Genomic DNA, 15,873 nt, shown 5'->3' on the forward strand with positions numbered 1-15,873 from the left:
GATTTCACAAGCTTTTATAGGTGATAATTAGCATCATAACAAATGTTTATGCTAATAAATGCTGTGTTTAAAGACAATACGATAGATTAGCGTTATTGAACATGTTATAAGTTATCTCTGTCAAAGCCATTCACATCTGACCATGGATATCATCTAATCACTTAAACTTAAAAATCCCTCATTTATGATTTCACAATCTTTTTATACAATAATTAGCATCGTAACATAAGTGTTTTTGCTGCATTCAAATGCAATGAGGCAGTTTAATGTAATGAACATGTTATAAATTCTCATTTCTGGGTGTGTTTATTTTGCTATGTCGTGTGACACGCCTCATTGTTCTCTGGGATTGAATTAGCTTTCCTTACAGCAGCCAGGAAGGGAGCCACAGGCTGATGTCATCACAGCTCTCTGATTGGCCGGCTGCCTCTGACTGCAGCTCCTTTGCTCTTGATTCTAAAGCTCTGCTGCCTGCTCTTCCCAGGATCACATGACCCAGCCGACCAATGGTACGCCGAGGAGCGGCCGGAGGAGGGGGGTGGTGGAGCTGCAGACGGAGATGCTCCACTTGGACCTGATTGATGCAGAGGGAGGAATCCAGGAAGAAGAGGAGGAAGAGGAGGACGAGAGGCGGCCGGTTGATGCCGTCGATGACAACCACAAGGAAGAGCAGGGCGCAGGGCTGCCTGTCACTCAGCCTCAGCTAAAGGATTTCATCCCTGCCGTCGCCATGGATACCTACCGGCCCAAGAGACCCACCACCCTGAATCTTTTCCCTCAAGTGCCAAGGACTCAGGTGAGATGGACAGTTTGGGCAGCGGCCTTTGGTCTTGTGATTTGCGTCCGAGGCAGATTAACAGGGGTTAGAAATTGTTTTACAGTAAGAGTGATGATTTTTTATTCCGCACAAACAAGATCTCGAGCCATTCCCCTGGAGGGATGGGGTGTATTTTCAGTGTATATGCAAATCGTTGGCACGTAGCGTTTGGTTTTCTTTGATATTCCCGGCCGCTGATGCTGATGACGTTTCATGTTTGTGAGCTCCCGCTCGGCCCACCTGCTATGAATCACTGCTGTCCGCCCTCCATGCGTAATGCAATCCGACAAGAAAGAGCGTGAGTGGATCATTACTGTTGACCTGTGAGGGTCAAACAGCAGGGGGCGGCACTTTAATGGGGCGATTCGAACAAGATATTACAAGGTGGGAGTAAAAAAACGTTTTTTTTGGATGTCATATGTGGCACTGTTTTTTAAAGTCTTGAGATCTGTGTAATGTAAATTTGGAATAGATTGACATTTTAGGGTTAGCAAATGGTCACTTCAGTATTTCTTAGTTTCATAAAATATAGTGAACATTTCTACTGTTATTGTCCAGGAACCTTGTGTGACAACATGCCCCAATAGAAATGTAACACACTCTGATCTGACATTTTGTGAAAATCTTGTTGGTTTTATTATGTTCACTTGGGAACTGCCTCAAAAATATGATGATATCAGAATTTTAGTTGGGGGAAAAATAGCCTCAATCTCCATTACAATTCCCATGCGCTAAAATGAAGTTATTTCGCTGAAATTAAGTTTTATTTTAGAAGTAAAAATATATTTAAAAAACACATTAAAATAAAAATGAATACTATAATGGACCCTTTTCACAGACTGTTATGACACTTTTCCACAGTTATCAACATTGCAAATATGGGAGTTTTTAATATTTTCATTTTTAAAAAATTGAATATACACATTTATATTGTTTATATTTGCTGTCGTCTCCTGTTCACCACTGTAGAAGTCTACCCAACTATGATGACTTCTGCATCTGAGAACATTGGAAATTTAAAAAGGGTCCAAAGTATAGATAATATAATACTAAAAAACACTGATCTAACCTTTTACCTTTTTAAAGTAAATCATTAGCAGACATCCTTTCTCTCTCTCTATTTTGAAGTGCATTGTGGGTAATGAGCCAAAGGGAACTAAATGATTTAAGTAATGGCGCAGCACTGCTATCTCCTGAAAAGACTTCCAACCCAGACTTGCTGAACTCAAATTGACCTTTTCTGTGTTACCAAATAGTGTTTAGTTAATATGCTTGCTGTAGTGTCCGATGTTGGCATATGATTATAAATGAACATTCTGTCATTATTTACTCACCCTCATGTCAATTCAAATTTCAGATCACAATATTTTGCTGAACGTTCCAGCTGCTCATTTACATACATTGAAAGTCTCAAAAATACATTATTCCATTATTATCTTCATTTTATATAGGTCAATAATACAGGTTTGAAGTGACACGAGGGTGAGTAAATGAATGCTAAACTAACCCTTTAACCTGCACTGAGCTGAAAATGCACATTAAACACAATGCAGTTTAATCTGTTTGGTCTGCGGTTATTGCATAACAATATTTACCATCTTATAGCATTAGTGCTGGCTAAAGTCCAATGTCCTGAATGTCTAAAACATGGATGTATTAGAACTAATGTTTGTTATTAAGAATTGCAAAAGCCCACTTGTAAGATATTTGATTTATGGTTATGAGGTTGACATGAAAGTGTTGCTAGTGACTGCAGACTGTTTTACAACTAGAGAAGATGGTGGATGACTGTAGATGTGCTTCCCTGTCTTTAATCTCGTAATCTTGGCTTGTTGAATCTCTCCACGTCTGCAGCATTGGCACAGCCGCGGGGCTCAAAGGGCATTTGAGGAATTAGCACAGAGCTTTTACACAGTTATTGGGTAATTAATACAAGTAAAACTGTGAAAAAGTCTGCTGTAAAAATATCGACATTGTGATGAAAATATTTCCGCTAGAAAGCTAGAGGCCTGGCTGAAACCCTTTGAATAGATGTGAAGCGCTATTGACAACCTATTACTTCTGTAATATAACACATTTCTGAGCGAAATGGGATATTCAACAATTAAAAATGTTGGACAAGACTTGATTTTATCAGGAAATTATTGAATTGTTAACAGTCGTGGCATACTTTGGAGGGGCTGTGATGTCAGCCAAAAGAGGATTGTAAAGATATATGTATTTTTTTATTTCGAATAATATGCATCAATGATTTGTCCACAATAACACCAGGAATGCGCATTAAGAAACTAATTAGGGTCATGTAGATTTTGACCGTCTCACGTTATTGACAAAGGAAAACAGTATGTTTTATTTTAATTTATTAATATATCTCTTTGAATTTTGTGGAAAAGTATTAAAACATACCGCCCTTTTTGACTATTTAAACACTTTATTAAATCAACACATATCGAAAAAAAATCCTTTAGTTTGTCACAGATGTATAACATGATTTGCTATTTGCATATGGTTTTAGGTGCAGATACGTTCTTACTCTAGAAAGCATCTGATTGGACGAAACAATGTAGTGCAGGATGAGTCATCAATATTTCAGCTCCAATCCAAAAGTCATGTCTGGCCTTGGAAAATTGACATCTTCACCCTTCTTTCAAATATTATTAAAAATTGGTTTAATTTGTTTAAGAAATTTGTTCAAGTGCTTGGTGACAATTGTTTTATTTTTATATTCGGTCATACAAAGAATTTATGAATGTGCAAAAACAAGAGAGAACCAACAAAATATTAATAACTAATAATAATAAAAAAAAAATATATATATATATTTTTTTTTTGCATAGTAAAATAAAACCTGTAGCTGTTGTTTTGCCTTTTTTTTTTTTGCTTTTTTTGTCAGACCAAGTTTAGTGTTTTGTTCTTCACTCATATTCAAAATATTTAAAAATATATATATACAATATCGTCATATTTTGATAGTTTAATTGGACTTGTGTCATTGAAAACAAATAAACGCTCCAGACATCACTTTTGTCCACTAATGTATGTATACATATAGTATATCTTTCTCAGATTTAAATGTCATATATTTATAAAGATTGCATAATTCTAAACCCACAGGAATATATTGAGACAGGCTTTGATTATTAAACTAGATCGCAATTTATTGTCGGGATAGAGTTTCTCCCATCTGGTTTCTTTCCTGATACCGTTTTTAGAGTCACTGGATAAGAGCCTCATTTCAGCCATCTGTGTCTTCCTCCTCCGTCACGAACACTAGTGTGTGTTCTTATCTACCCCCACACATACGCACACACTGACACTCTCTCGCGCATGCCAATTCTGCATCGTTGATGGGCGCATTGCTATGGCAACATAGGAATGTCTGTGTTAAAGGTGCATTATAGAAGCATGGTCAATTGGTGAGTCAGCGATAGGAAAGAGCGGTAAATCAATCTGTCGGTCTGCACTTCCTGTAACTCACTTGCTTTATGGATTGTACTCAAATACTTTCTGGTTTCACTATGATAGAAATAATGTAGTGGCAAGTAGTAATGCTGACAAAATCAATCATTTATCCAGGATGGAGAGATGTACACATGCCTGTCTCTGTGTTTTAGTGTGAAAAATAAATAAATTAGATTTATTAATTAATAAATTGCTGCCATTATTTAAAATACATTCCACATTCTAATGCAATGACATTCTTATATTTTTAAAATTATTACATTTTTAAAATACCTATTTATTTGTTATTTTAAGGTTCTGTAGAGAATGTATGTATTATCTTCGTGGTAGTGTCCAAAAAATGTGGTTATCATATTTATTTTTGTAAGGATTAATCTCAGCAATATTGATCTGAGCCTGTCAGCACTTTGTATATTGAAAAATCCATCCCTCATTCTTTTTCTCCATTTTATTCGCAGGACACAATAAATAACAATTCCTTTGGTGAGAAAGAACGAAGGAAAGAAAAGAAAACCCGTTCTTCATCACCACACATTAAGGGTGAGTAATGGCCACACGTACCACACAAATGAACACGTCTGATGAATTGCTGAGACTTACATTTTTTCCAAACAAGTCATTTTTCAAACTCATTTCTATGCATTAGAGGAGTTACCATGAGATAAATGAAAGGAATACAATATATGTCTCATAATTGTGGGTGTTTTTGTAGTATTCGCTTCCACCGAATGAAAATGTGTTTACGTGCTGTAATTAACTTAATGGGATTTTCGTCAATCTACTTACCCAGAGAGTTCATCTGATGTCACTTGTGTCTGACTCTAACTAGAAGTATGAAAACATGTGTTTAAATGTCGTCTATGATAAAATACTTTCTCCTGTCCCAGTGTAATCCATTAAGGAGTGTAAACACTGTGGCTACCAGGCTATGTCCCAATTGTCATGCTTTTACTATATACTAAAATTGTATACTTTGCTGATGATGGTAAATTTGCATTTGGTGTGTGTAAGCATTAGCACCGAGTCCACAGACTTAAACGCATTACCTTAAAGACAGCCTGAAATAAAAATTCATAGCTTTCTAAATGCATGTTAAACTATCTTATCGTGAACAATTCATCCGTGCATGTTTCTTTATTTTTGGAAGACCATAACTAAAGCCCTATTCGCACTGTATTAGTATTATCCGGGGACCTCGTGTGATTTAGAACCCCCCCCCCCCCCCCCCCCCACCCACATCTGAATTTCGTGTGACGCATTCGTACGGGATAAGTGAAGCCTGTGATTTTACTCGAATTTACTGACTTATCTCCCGGATATGATGTCAATAGGCTATTGCTTGGAAATGTCTTGTTATTATAGGTCTAGCTGTATGATATATCATAACAGAAGAATGTTCCTTACCGCATGCTGCTATACATGTCATTCATCGCCATCTAATCATTCTTTTTGCTCTTCTGATGGTTTTCAGCTTTCTCTTACTGCAAATTGTATAGTTGTATGGTGTATAGCGATATTACCCAGCACCCAAAATACTATCAAAACACTCCAACGCAGCCTCCATTCTTCGCGAAAGATGGATAAAAAAGCGCACAGGAAACAAAAACCTTGAAAAAATTCGATCCGATTCGCACGGGACTATTATCACAGGACCTCGGTGTTCGGCAAAATATGGTAGGTCATTTGCGGGGGAATTTTTACTTTACAAATTACAGACATGGCCGATTCGCACAGGATTAAAGGGGTGGTTGATTATGATTTCACTTTTCTGACTTTAGTTAGTGTGTAATGTTGCTGTTTGATCATAAACAACATCTGCAAAGTTACAACGCTCAAAGTTCAAAGCAAAGGGAGATATTTGCTTTTAAAGAAATCGTTTTTTAAGGACTACAACAAACAGCTGGTAGGGACTACACGAGCTTCCTCCTGGGTTAGTGACATCACCAACCCTATCATTTACATAAACCCCGCCCCCGGGAACAAGATTTATAGATTATCATGACAGAATATGCTAATCAATGACTAGAAGATAACTACACATAAGCTACATAAATTCATCAACTAACCATTCAGAAACGTCCTGTTGCTTCTACATGTTATCACTTCTTCTTGAGTCTCTCCATCATTGTCTGACTACGGTTTGAACATAAACATTGACATTTCCAGTGCATGTCTGTGTGAGGTAAAAGGACAGGAGCTCTTGAAGCTCCGCCCCCTGTGCTGAGAGCTGCAGCTAATTTGCATTTAAAGGGACACACACAAAAACGGTGCGTTTTTGCTCACCCTCAAAAAGTGACAATTTTAACATGCTATATAAAATATCTGTGGGGTATTGTGTGCTGAAACTTAACATACACACTCTGGGGACATCAGAGACTTATTTTACATCTTGTGAAAAGGGCATTATACCACCCCTTTAAGATCACAGACAATCTCCGCAATTATTACAAATGACTAGAGGTCACCAGGTAATACTTGTCCCATGGGAATAGGGCTAATGTATTCCAGTGAAACAACACACTAGATGATGTATGATGGACTTCTTCAATCATATAGTCTGCTTAAACCCCGCCCTTATTTTACAATCAACTGCAAGCTCGCATTCAGATCTGCCTCCATCCAATCAACAAGCAATGTATTGAACAAAGACCCGCCCTACATTTTCTTCTTTTTGATAATCCGTTTCACTCGAATATACATCATAATACAGAAGAAAAGATCTGTCGCTACTTTAGTCTCATCGTTTCATTAATCATTTATTTTCTTTTAGGTTCGCATATTTAAAAATTGTTGTGACGTCGTATTTCTTGGTGAATTTCTTCAGTTGATTAATTATAATGAAACAGAATTTCTATACTGGTTTAAAAATCATCAGGATTCATTATTTCCTGTGCTGAGTTAAATGTATTATTTTGTGTTTATGAGGCATTAACTGACATTTTTACATAACCCCCTTCAAATGTTTTCCTCCATTAGGCTTATTGCCTAATGTATAATCTTCTGTGTGTGAAACAGGAGATCCGGCGGCCAAACCTGAGCAGGTTAGCCAGACCGATGGGGACAAAGTTCAGGCTAGGGCTGACACCAAACCACGAGGCCCTGCCTCCTCCACGAATAAAGCCTCAGCCGTTCGCACCAAGCAGCAGGACAAGTTGAACAACCCCAAAGTGGTGGCGCCCCTCACACAGGCAGTCATGAGGGAAAAATCCACGGAAGTGACCCTCATAGAGGGTGTCCTTGACATCCCGATCATTTGCAAGGAAAAAGCCCGGTATCACACCGTCAATGGCTATCGGGAACAAGTGCAGTATCCTGTGGAGAATGAAGATACGTGTGACCAGTCGGTCGACAAAAACAAGGACTATCGCATTTCCGTAGGAAATGCCACTGAGGAGATCCACCTCACGCCGGTTAACGGGGAGCAGGAGCGACCGTTTCTGTCCCAGAGCAGCGACAGCAATCGCATGTCCATTAGTTCGGACACAGAGATTCCTCCCCTTCACAACTACCCATCGGCGGGTTGTCCGAACCCCTCCATTAGCGAGGAGGATGAGGTGTATCCACCCACACCCCCATGCCGGACTGTCAGCCTCAGCGACCCGGGGGATGCTAGTCAGTGGGCTGAAACCCGCAAGCCCAAAGTGGCGAAGGAGGACAAGGGAACCTTAAAGACGATGGCGGTCAGCACGGATGCTTCAGGACTGACATATGACTCGGTCAAGTACACCCTGGTGGTGGATGAGCATGCTAAGCTCGAGCTAGTGAGCATCAAGGACTGCTACAAAGGTTACGAAAGTGACAGTGACAATACAGTCTACGAGTCTGCCATCGACGATGATGAGGAGGATCAGGACGCGGACGAAGAGGAGGAAGAGTCGGGAGCGACGAGCATGAGGAGAGACACTTCCTGTTTGTCTGCGGAATCCACCACAGACACCACCTCAGACATGCCCCGTACCCGCAAGTTCAAGAATGTCTTTGTGAATGGACGGTCACGTTTCTCTGGTGAGTAGTATGAGCTTAGAAAGTAGTTTGGAATTTAGAAATTAATTCATTTAGAATTCATGTTCTTAAAAAAAAAAAAGTTTTTCACTTGGGGGTTTGTTGCAAATGTGCACAGATCTTAAAGGAATAGTTCACCCATACTCACACTCAAGCCATCCTGGGTGTTTATGAGTTTCTTCTTTCAGCCACACAAAATCTGAGTTATGTAAAAATAATATCCTTCCCAGATTTGTAATGGCATTGAAAAGTTTGTGAAGCTTCTCTATTATTCCTTCAAATATGTTACAATAATTTCCTCTAAAGACCATGCACTCCCAGTAGATGATGGCTTTATGTCATAACCTGTCCTGTAGAAGGGTTGAGAATAAATGGCTATGTGGAGTGGTTTTACCAAAAAATGCAATTGCGGTGTGAAAAAGCCTAGCAAGAATGGCAAAGGTCCAAGGGTTGAACCTTGTGGCGCCCCTTCCATAATACATAATACAACAGTTGCAAAGATTTTCCTTATTAACTGGTTTGCTAATATCAGACCCGCCTTTCACAAGCCAGGAGCAAGACTATGAAATTCAACAAGCACTACCTGCCGAAATGTCTCTTTCCCTTGTTGTTCTAGTGACAATGAACGTTTGTTCTCCCACTTAGGGGCTGAGTTTGGATTCTTCTCCTGTGTTATTAATGGAGAGGAAAGAGAACAGAGCCACAGAGCAGTGTTCAGGTAAAGATTCAATCAAAGCCTGAGATGCACTCATCTCATTTAAAAAGCACAACAAAAAAGTGACTTAAAAGGGATATTGAAACAGCATATTTTTTGAAGACCATTAGTTTTTTTTAATTTTCTTCATTTTATTATAAGAAATTGTATCATATTTAAGTTGAGAGATGAATACACTCAAGTTATGTACTGCATTTAATGTATGCAGTAATTACTTTTTTAATTGAATAGAATTCAAGTGATAATAATAAAAAGTAAAAAAAGCATAAAAATAACATGCTTTGTATTACTGTTTCCTTACTGTATTTGTTTTATTATTGTTGTTGTTATTATTTTAAGTATCATTTTGTCATGAAAATATCACAATGCAAAGTAATTGTACTAAAAACAGGTTTATTCTTTTGATTTGTAGTGAAATTCACCCACAAACCAACTACAGCCAAACAAGATGACAGCACAAAAAAACAAAAAAACATGAGTAATAGGACAGATCTATACATACAAATTAATATTTTGTACAAAGTCACACTCTACTCATGCGTAGTTCCCTAAACTCAGTTTTTTTGGAGATCTCCTAATCACACCACATTTGACCTGAGCATTCCTAATTTTGGCTCGTTCACAGGTTTATTCCTCGCCATGATGATGAGTTGGAGTTGGAGGCGGATGACCCCTTACTGGTCGAGTTGCAGGCCGAGGATCTGTGGTGTGAGGGCTACAACATGCGCACTGGATCCAGAGGCATCTTTCCTGCATTCTACGCCGTCAAGGTGACAAAGGATGAACTTGTTAAAGGTAACAAGGCTTTGCTATGGAATTTTGAGTATTTCAATTTTTGTACATTGTGCAATAATGTCTGTTTGCTGTGAATTATTCAGAGGTCAAACGTGACTGGATGGACAAATTCTGGGTGAAATTCCTTGGATCTGTTCAAGTGCCGTATCACAAAGGGAACGATGTGCTTTGTGCCGCCATGCACAAGGTATACTAATCCATTTCTGTATTATAGTTCTGCCCTGGATTTCCATATATTTACATAATAATTTCATGTTATGTTGTTGTTCATATGTAATCTGATGTTCATACGCAATCTGATTATGTCAACAGATAGCATCAAACAGAAGAACAACAATGCAGTTCAGCCCCCCTTCGCCTTGCATTCTGGAAATCAACACACGAGGAGTGAAAATCATCGTTCAGGATGACTGTCGGACTTCTGAAAGGGTTTGTATACCTCAGAATAACTATAATATTTTTCCTAAAAATTACTCGCCAAGCATATAATCGTTCCTGTCATGTAGTACCTTATCAAATGAATATGTTGTGTTATTATTTATGGAAGTAATTCAGTAAAGGATTTAATGGCTCAATTTAATTTTGATGTTTTAAACTTATATTTTAAATATTTTATATTTTTAAATCTTTGAATTAATCTGATAGTGAAATATTCTGATATCAATTGCTATCATTTTTTCCATGGATGGAATATTTTAAACTGAGCGACACCGACTAATGCTACAAAAACCTTACATAAGTCATAAAATCTATTGAAAATACTTGCTCATGTTAATTCTATTGTTGTCCTACCAAAATGATGTCACTTCCTGAAAGATGATGTCATTAAGGATATGCCTTTTGTTAGTAAAAGTGATGTTAACTAATTTAAACCTGTGAAATAATTATTAATAAAGAATAATCTCAATAAAACGTTTTGAAGTTTTGCATTAGAAGAAACACTTTGGATAAATTCATATTAAATTAAAATTATTTATAAATGTAATAATATAATATTCATTAGAAAATATTAGGAGTTTAATCTAAATATTCAAATTATTTAAAAAAAATATTTTTAAAAATATAAATTATATTTGAAAAATGAATGATGACATGAAATAGCATAGTAGGCATACACCACACGGCACTGTTTGAAGCGCTCGCAATATTACCTGTAGATTTGTGATTTGGAAATGGACTTTTGACATTTGACCCCATGGAGTTGGCGTCTAGTTTAGTGTGACTAGATGTTGCCACCAAAAGGCTCTTCAACTCGTCTGAACTCTGTGACGCAACATTTACGGCTCCACAGTTAAGCAATGAAGCGTCTTAAGAATGCGGGGGAGTCTCGCCCCCTAAGCCCCTCTGAGTGAATTTGTGAGCGCGCTATGTTAATCGCAGGCTGAGACGACCTCACACTGCAGTGACATCATGTGCTTCCTGCTTACACTAATGTTTTCCAATCCCTGCTGCTGATTAGACCACTCAGTCTTTCTTTTCATATTTTTCAGGGTGAGAAGTGCTTTCACTTTTTCCAATTGAAAAACATCTCCTTCTGCGGATGCCATCCAAAGAATAACAAGTGAGTTTGAACAAATGCATGGTTTTTCTCATCATGCTTTTATTAGAAAAATAAGGGTGAATTAGGGCTTAGATAAATTAATAAAATAATTGAAGTAAATTTTAATAATTGATTTTTTGCGTACTCTACCTTTCAAAGGTTTGGGGTTGGCAATATTTTTTTAAGTCTCATGCTCACAAAGGCTGAATTTGTTTGATCAAAAATACATTAACAACAGTAATATTGTGAAATATTATTACAATTTAAAACAACTATTTTCTATTTTAATATATTTTAAAATATAAAATATACACAACTGAATTTTCAGCATCATCACTCCAGTAATCACTGACATATGATCCTTCTAAAATAGTATGCTTTCATTTGCATACAAGATTGCATTTTGATTTCAAGATTTGCTGCTCAAGAAACATTTCTTATCATTATCTCTGTTGAAATATCAATATTTTTGTGGAAACCATTTTTCAGGATGCTTTAATGAATAGAACATACAAAAGAACAGCATTTATTTGAAATAGAAATATTTTGTAACATTATTGATCAATTTAATGCATCCTTAATTTCTTTCAAAATCTGAATGGTAGTTTAGATGCAGTGACTAATATAAGATTCTTAATCTGGGACTGAGAGCTTGTGGTCACTTATGTAAAGCTGTAAATACAATAACCCCATTTTATCTAGCTACACCGCCCCCCACAGGAAACCAAGAGAACACACAACAATGACAATCGAGTCACATACTTGACAGTAAATACTCTTGTGTGTTTCTTTCAGGTATTTTGGACTAATAACGAAACATCCAGCATACCAGAGATTCGCCTGTCATGTGTTCTTCTCAGATGATACAACCACAAAACTGGCTGAATCTGTAGGGTGAGTTCTCCAGTCACTTCAAGATTACACGATTTTCTTTCGACTTATTTCCTCTTGAAACACTAACTTATGTATTTGAGGCATATCCCACTTATTTGATATACTGCTTTTTGCTTAATACTATATTTAGTAGAGTTGAGCCGTATACTCGGCTGAAACGAGTATCCGGTACGGATAAAGCACTTTTGCCGAGTACGAGTATTATACGAGTAATACGAGTCAATAATAGAGATACATATACAGTAGTAGCCTATACAAATGTGTGATTTGATAGTTGTTAGTTGTTTGAAGGTCATATATGAGCCGGAGGGACATCATATTATCTAAACATGTTATAAAATTATACACTTTCTCAGAACATTTTTACATAAATTTTACCTACATCAATCTACTAAAAGTTATTTTAAAATATGGCACTAACTCACTTTTGTGTTCGGTTCTGTATCTGAGTAAAGCATAAATAAAAACAAAACTCTCTAAAATCACATCTAGACCTTTCCAAAATGCAGTTAAAATATGACTTTGTTGCACACAATATAAATATGTATGTAAATAGTTTTTCTTTGTTTGAACAGGAAAGCTTTTCAGCAATTCTACAAAGAAAATATGGAATATTCCTGTCCGACAGAAGACATCTTCCTCGAATGACCTTCGGTCTATTTGTATTTTTGCATTATCACATACTATATGAGGTGTTGCATGATGGTGGTTTTAATCCTCTTTGTAACGTGTCATGTTGATAATATAATGTTGACGTCTATTTCAGACAAATGTTAAAATCGAAACGGATATCGGCCACACCGCAACTACTTTCACCTCGTACATCTTGAGTATTATTGACTGGTGTAAAGCCTTACGAAGTTTAATAACAAAAAAAATGTTCGATGTAACTTGTAAAGATCATTTCTGTGCGAAGTTTGGTTTCATTTGAATTAATTCGAAGCACAATGTTTGATGCATTAATGATGGACAGAAAGAGATCATAAAGCTAGACTGGATCCAAAATCCAAGTTTTTCTCAGAAACCAAAGCTTTACTGGGGCTCGTCCTTCTTCACTCAGAACGGATGTGAGCCATGTAATTGAATTCAGCCCAGTTTGTCCATCTGGTGTCCCTGACCCGCTTTGCACCACAGGTTAAGACCACTTTCCAACATTTCCCACATCGTATTAGCAACTCTTTGAACCCAAGGTTATGAATCCTGATCCAGAGCATTAAAGTGCAGTCACATTTATCGTTGTTTAGCGAATTTTCATAGTTGAAATCAATAGGAATCCTACGGAAAGCTACTTGATTTCAATTCACCCGGAACGCGTTTTTGAGAGTAAAAAATGTCAGTGGAATGAAAAAAAATGCAAGGTCTAGAGACGCGTTGACTGACTGCCGCGTTTTAGAGAACTCAGAAGACGTGAGATGTGAATGTAAAGTTCAAACACGATCGTCTAGGGGATTGTTCACACAGATTGTGTATTTGCTCTAAAAAATGTGAGAGACAGGTCAGTGGAACAAAAAGCGCATTTTTTTTAAAAGCTGACAAACTTTTAACTTGAGAGCCATGTTTTTAATTGCCGTGTCTACACCGCAGTACAACGTGATGCGAAAAAGCAAATAGAACTCATTCTAATCAGTGATGCTGTCTACAGTGAATGCGACGCGACAGTAAACTGATGCCCCGTTCTATTTCTGATGAACTTCATGTGTTCGCACTACTTCTGATATGAAGGACAAATGGATTTGCAATGGTTGCTTTGTCGCGTCCAGTATGGACTGCTTCGAGCTGACAATGGTTGCATCCAGTGTAGACATGTCATGTGCAAGTGCAATGGTTAACAACATTCGTCTAGCGCTTTTACATTGAAAAACAATGGTAAAGTAGTGCAGTGGAATGGAAAAAAGGTATTCTGTAGGAACGCCCCCTAGAGCATTAAAGGGGTGGTATAATGCCCTTTTCACAGGATGTAAAATAAGTCTTTGATGTCCCCAGAGTGTGTATGTGAAGTTTTAGCTCAAAATAACCAACAGATATTTTTATATAGCATGTTAAAAAAAAATTCACTTTTTGAGGGTGAGCAAAAACGCATTGTTGTGTCTGTTCCTTTAAATGCAAATGAACTGCTGCTCCCGGCACAGAGGGCGGAGCTTCAACAGCTTGTGTCCTTTTACCTCACACGGACATGCACTGAAAATTTCAAAAACTTTTAGCCTTTTATGTTCAAACCGGAGTCCGACAATGATGGAGAGACTCAAGAAGTGACAACATGTAGAAACCAACAGGACATTTCTGAATGGTTAGTTGATGGGTTTATGTTGCTGATGTGGAGTCTTCTAGTCATTGATTAGCATATTCTGTCATGATAATCTATAAATGAGTTCCCGGGGGAGGGGTTTATGTAAATTTAAGGGTTGGTGATGTCACTAACCGGGAGGAACGTCGTGTAGTCCCTACCAGCCATTTGTTGTAGTCCTTAAAAAACGATTTCTCTAAAAGCAAATATCTCCTTTGCTTTGAACTTTGAGCGTTGTAACTTTACAGATGTTGTTTATGCTCAAACAGCAACATCACACACTAACTAAAGTTAGAAAAGGTAAATCATAATCAACCACCCCTTTAACATAGAATTCCATTCCACATTTTTCCCTTGTCCATTCCATAGAGCTACTTTTTCATTGTTTTCCAGTGTTTACGGCAACAATGCCACATTTTCAAGTGGTGTAGGTTAAATTGGGTACTTGCTGCCGTTTATCTGCGCACTACAAAGTCTCACAAATACAATATAGCATCCATGCTTACTTCTGTGAATGCTTTTTCTTTTTGGTTCTCGTATTCAATGTTTATGTGTGCTTAGATTCCCGTTGCTCTGTTAAACAGAGCATAGTCTGGGCCTTTTTGCATTCTGGTTCAATCTCAGAATCCCTGGCATATGTAGCTGTGAAAACCAAATAATTTTATTTTCTTTTTACATATTATATTAGATATCCTATTTATTACTATACAAAATGGAAAGATCTCAAAGTATATATTATTCTGGCACCTGAAATATATATAAGGAGAGGATGCAACACTGTCATAATGACAGAAAGGCCTGTATAAATGGTGCTGAGGAATACTGCTGCCTGGTAGTGAAAAATTTGTGCTTACTCATTTTTTGTTTTCCTGATACAAAAAAAGGAAAAGTTTTATTAAAGCCAAGGCCTAAAATGGACCCATCTTGACCAGTCCTTTCAAAATGGCACATCCTCACAGCATGCGCTTACCTAATATGCAATATTCACAAAATGAGCAGTCTTAATTGAATAATCTGCAGAAATGGCGTTCTGTAGAACAGTTTCTCACTGTGCGTGAAGATATTTTGCTTGGTGTGGCCATTTTGAAAGCTGGTGACCATTTGTGTCTGCAAAAAATATTTGCGAACCGATCCTGCAAAATCACAAGTTGTGCCTATTTCATCTGTTATCACTGTACATTGTTTTTTGTTTTTGTTTTTTTTGAATGATCATAACTGTTCTGTGGAATCCATAAAATTAAATCCTATTTGTAAATGGATTGTACCGGTGTGTTATTGCTAACAGTATATCAGTCATGAAACTCTAGAGGGCGCATGCTGATAGGTTTACATCATAGACTGTAAGGTTTACATGCAATCACATC

The 15,873-nt window shown here is 37.3% G+C and overlaps 1 protein-coding gene across 1 annotated transcript; it reads left to right on the top strand.

Moving 5' to 3' along the window:
- Window positions 1–488: 488 nt before the first annotated feature.
- Window positions 489–15,767, top strand: mapk8ip1a (mitogen-activated protein kinase 8 interacting protein 1a). The gene is made up of 10 exons (XM_079860277.1): window positions 489–796; window positions 4,738–4,819; window positions 7,295–8,284; window positions 8,927–8,999; window positions 9,622–9,791; window positions 9,875–9,978; window positions 10,104–10,220; window positions 11,282–11,352; window positions 12,127–12,225; window positions 12,801–15,767. The coding sequence occupies exons 1-10, from the start codon at window positions 491–493 to the stop codon at window positions 12,871–12,873; spliced, it is 2,085 nt and encodes a 694-aa protein (XP_079716403.1). The 5' UTR covers window positions 489–490; the 3' UTR covers window positions 12,874–15,767.
- Window positions 15,768–15,873: the final 106 nt, after the last annotated feature.

Source organism: Squalius cephalus (genome assembly GCF_949319135.1).
Source record: "Squalius cephalus genome assembly, chromosome: 23".
NCBI classification, from domain to species: Eukaryota; Metazoa; Chordata; class Actinopteri; order Cypriniformes; family Leuciscidae; genus Squalius; species Squalius cephalus.

What these genes read in the sequence shown, in the direction of transcription:
- mapk8ip1a (XM_079860277.1), top strand. Translation starts at nt 491, where the DNA reads ATGACCCAGCCGACCAATGGTACGCCGAGGAGCGGCCGGAGGAGGGGG. An exon ending in TTCATCACCACACATTAAGG is followed by an intron (nt 4,820 to 7,294) that starts GTGAGTAATGGC and finishes TGTGTGAAACAG; the next exon opens with GAGATCCGGCGGCCAAACCT. An exon ending in TGGACGGTCACGTTTCTCTG is followed by an intron (nt 8,285 to 8,926) that starts GTGAGTAGTATG and finishes TCTCCCACTTAG; the next exon opens with GGGCTGAGTTTGGATTCTTC.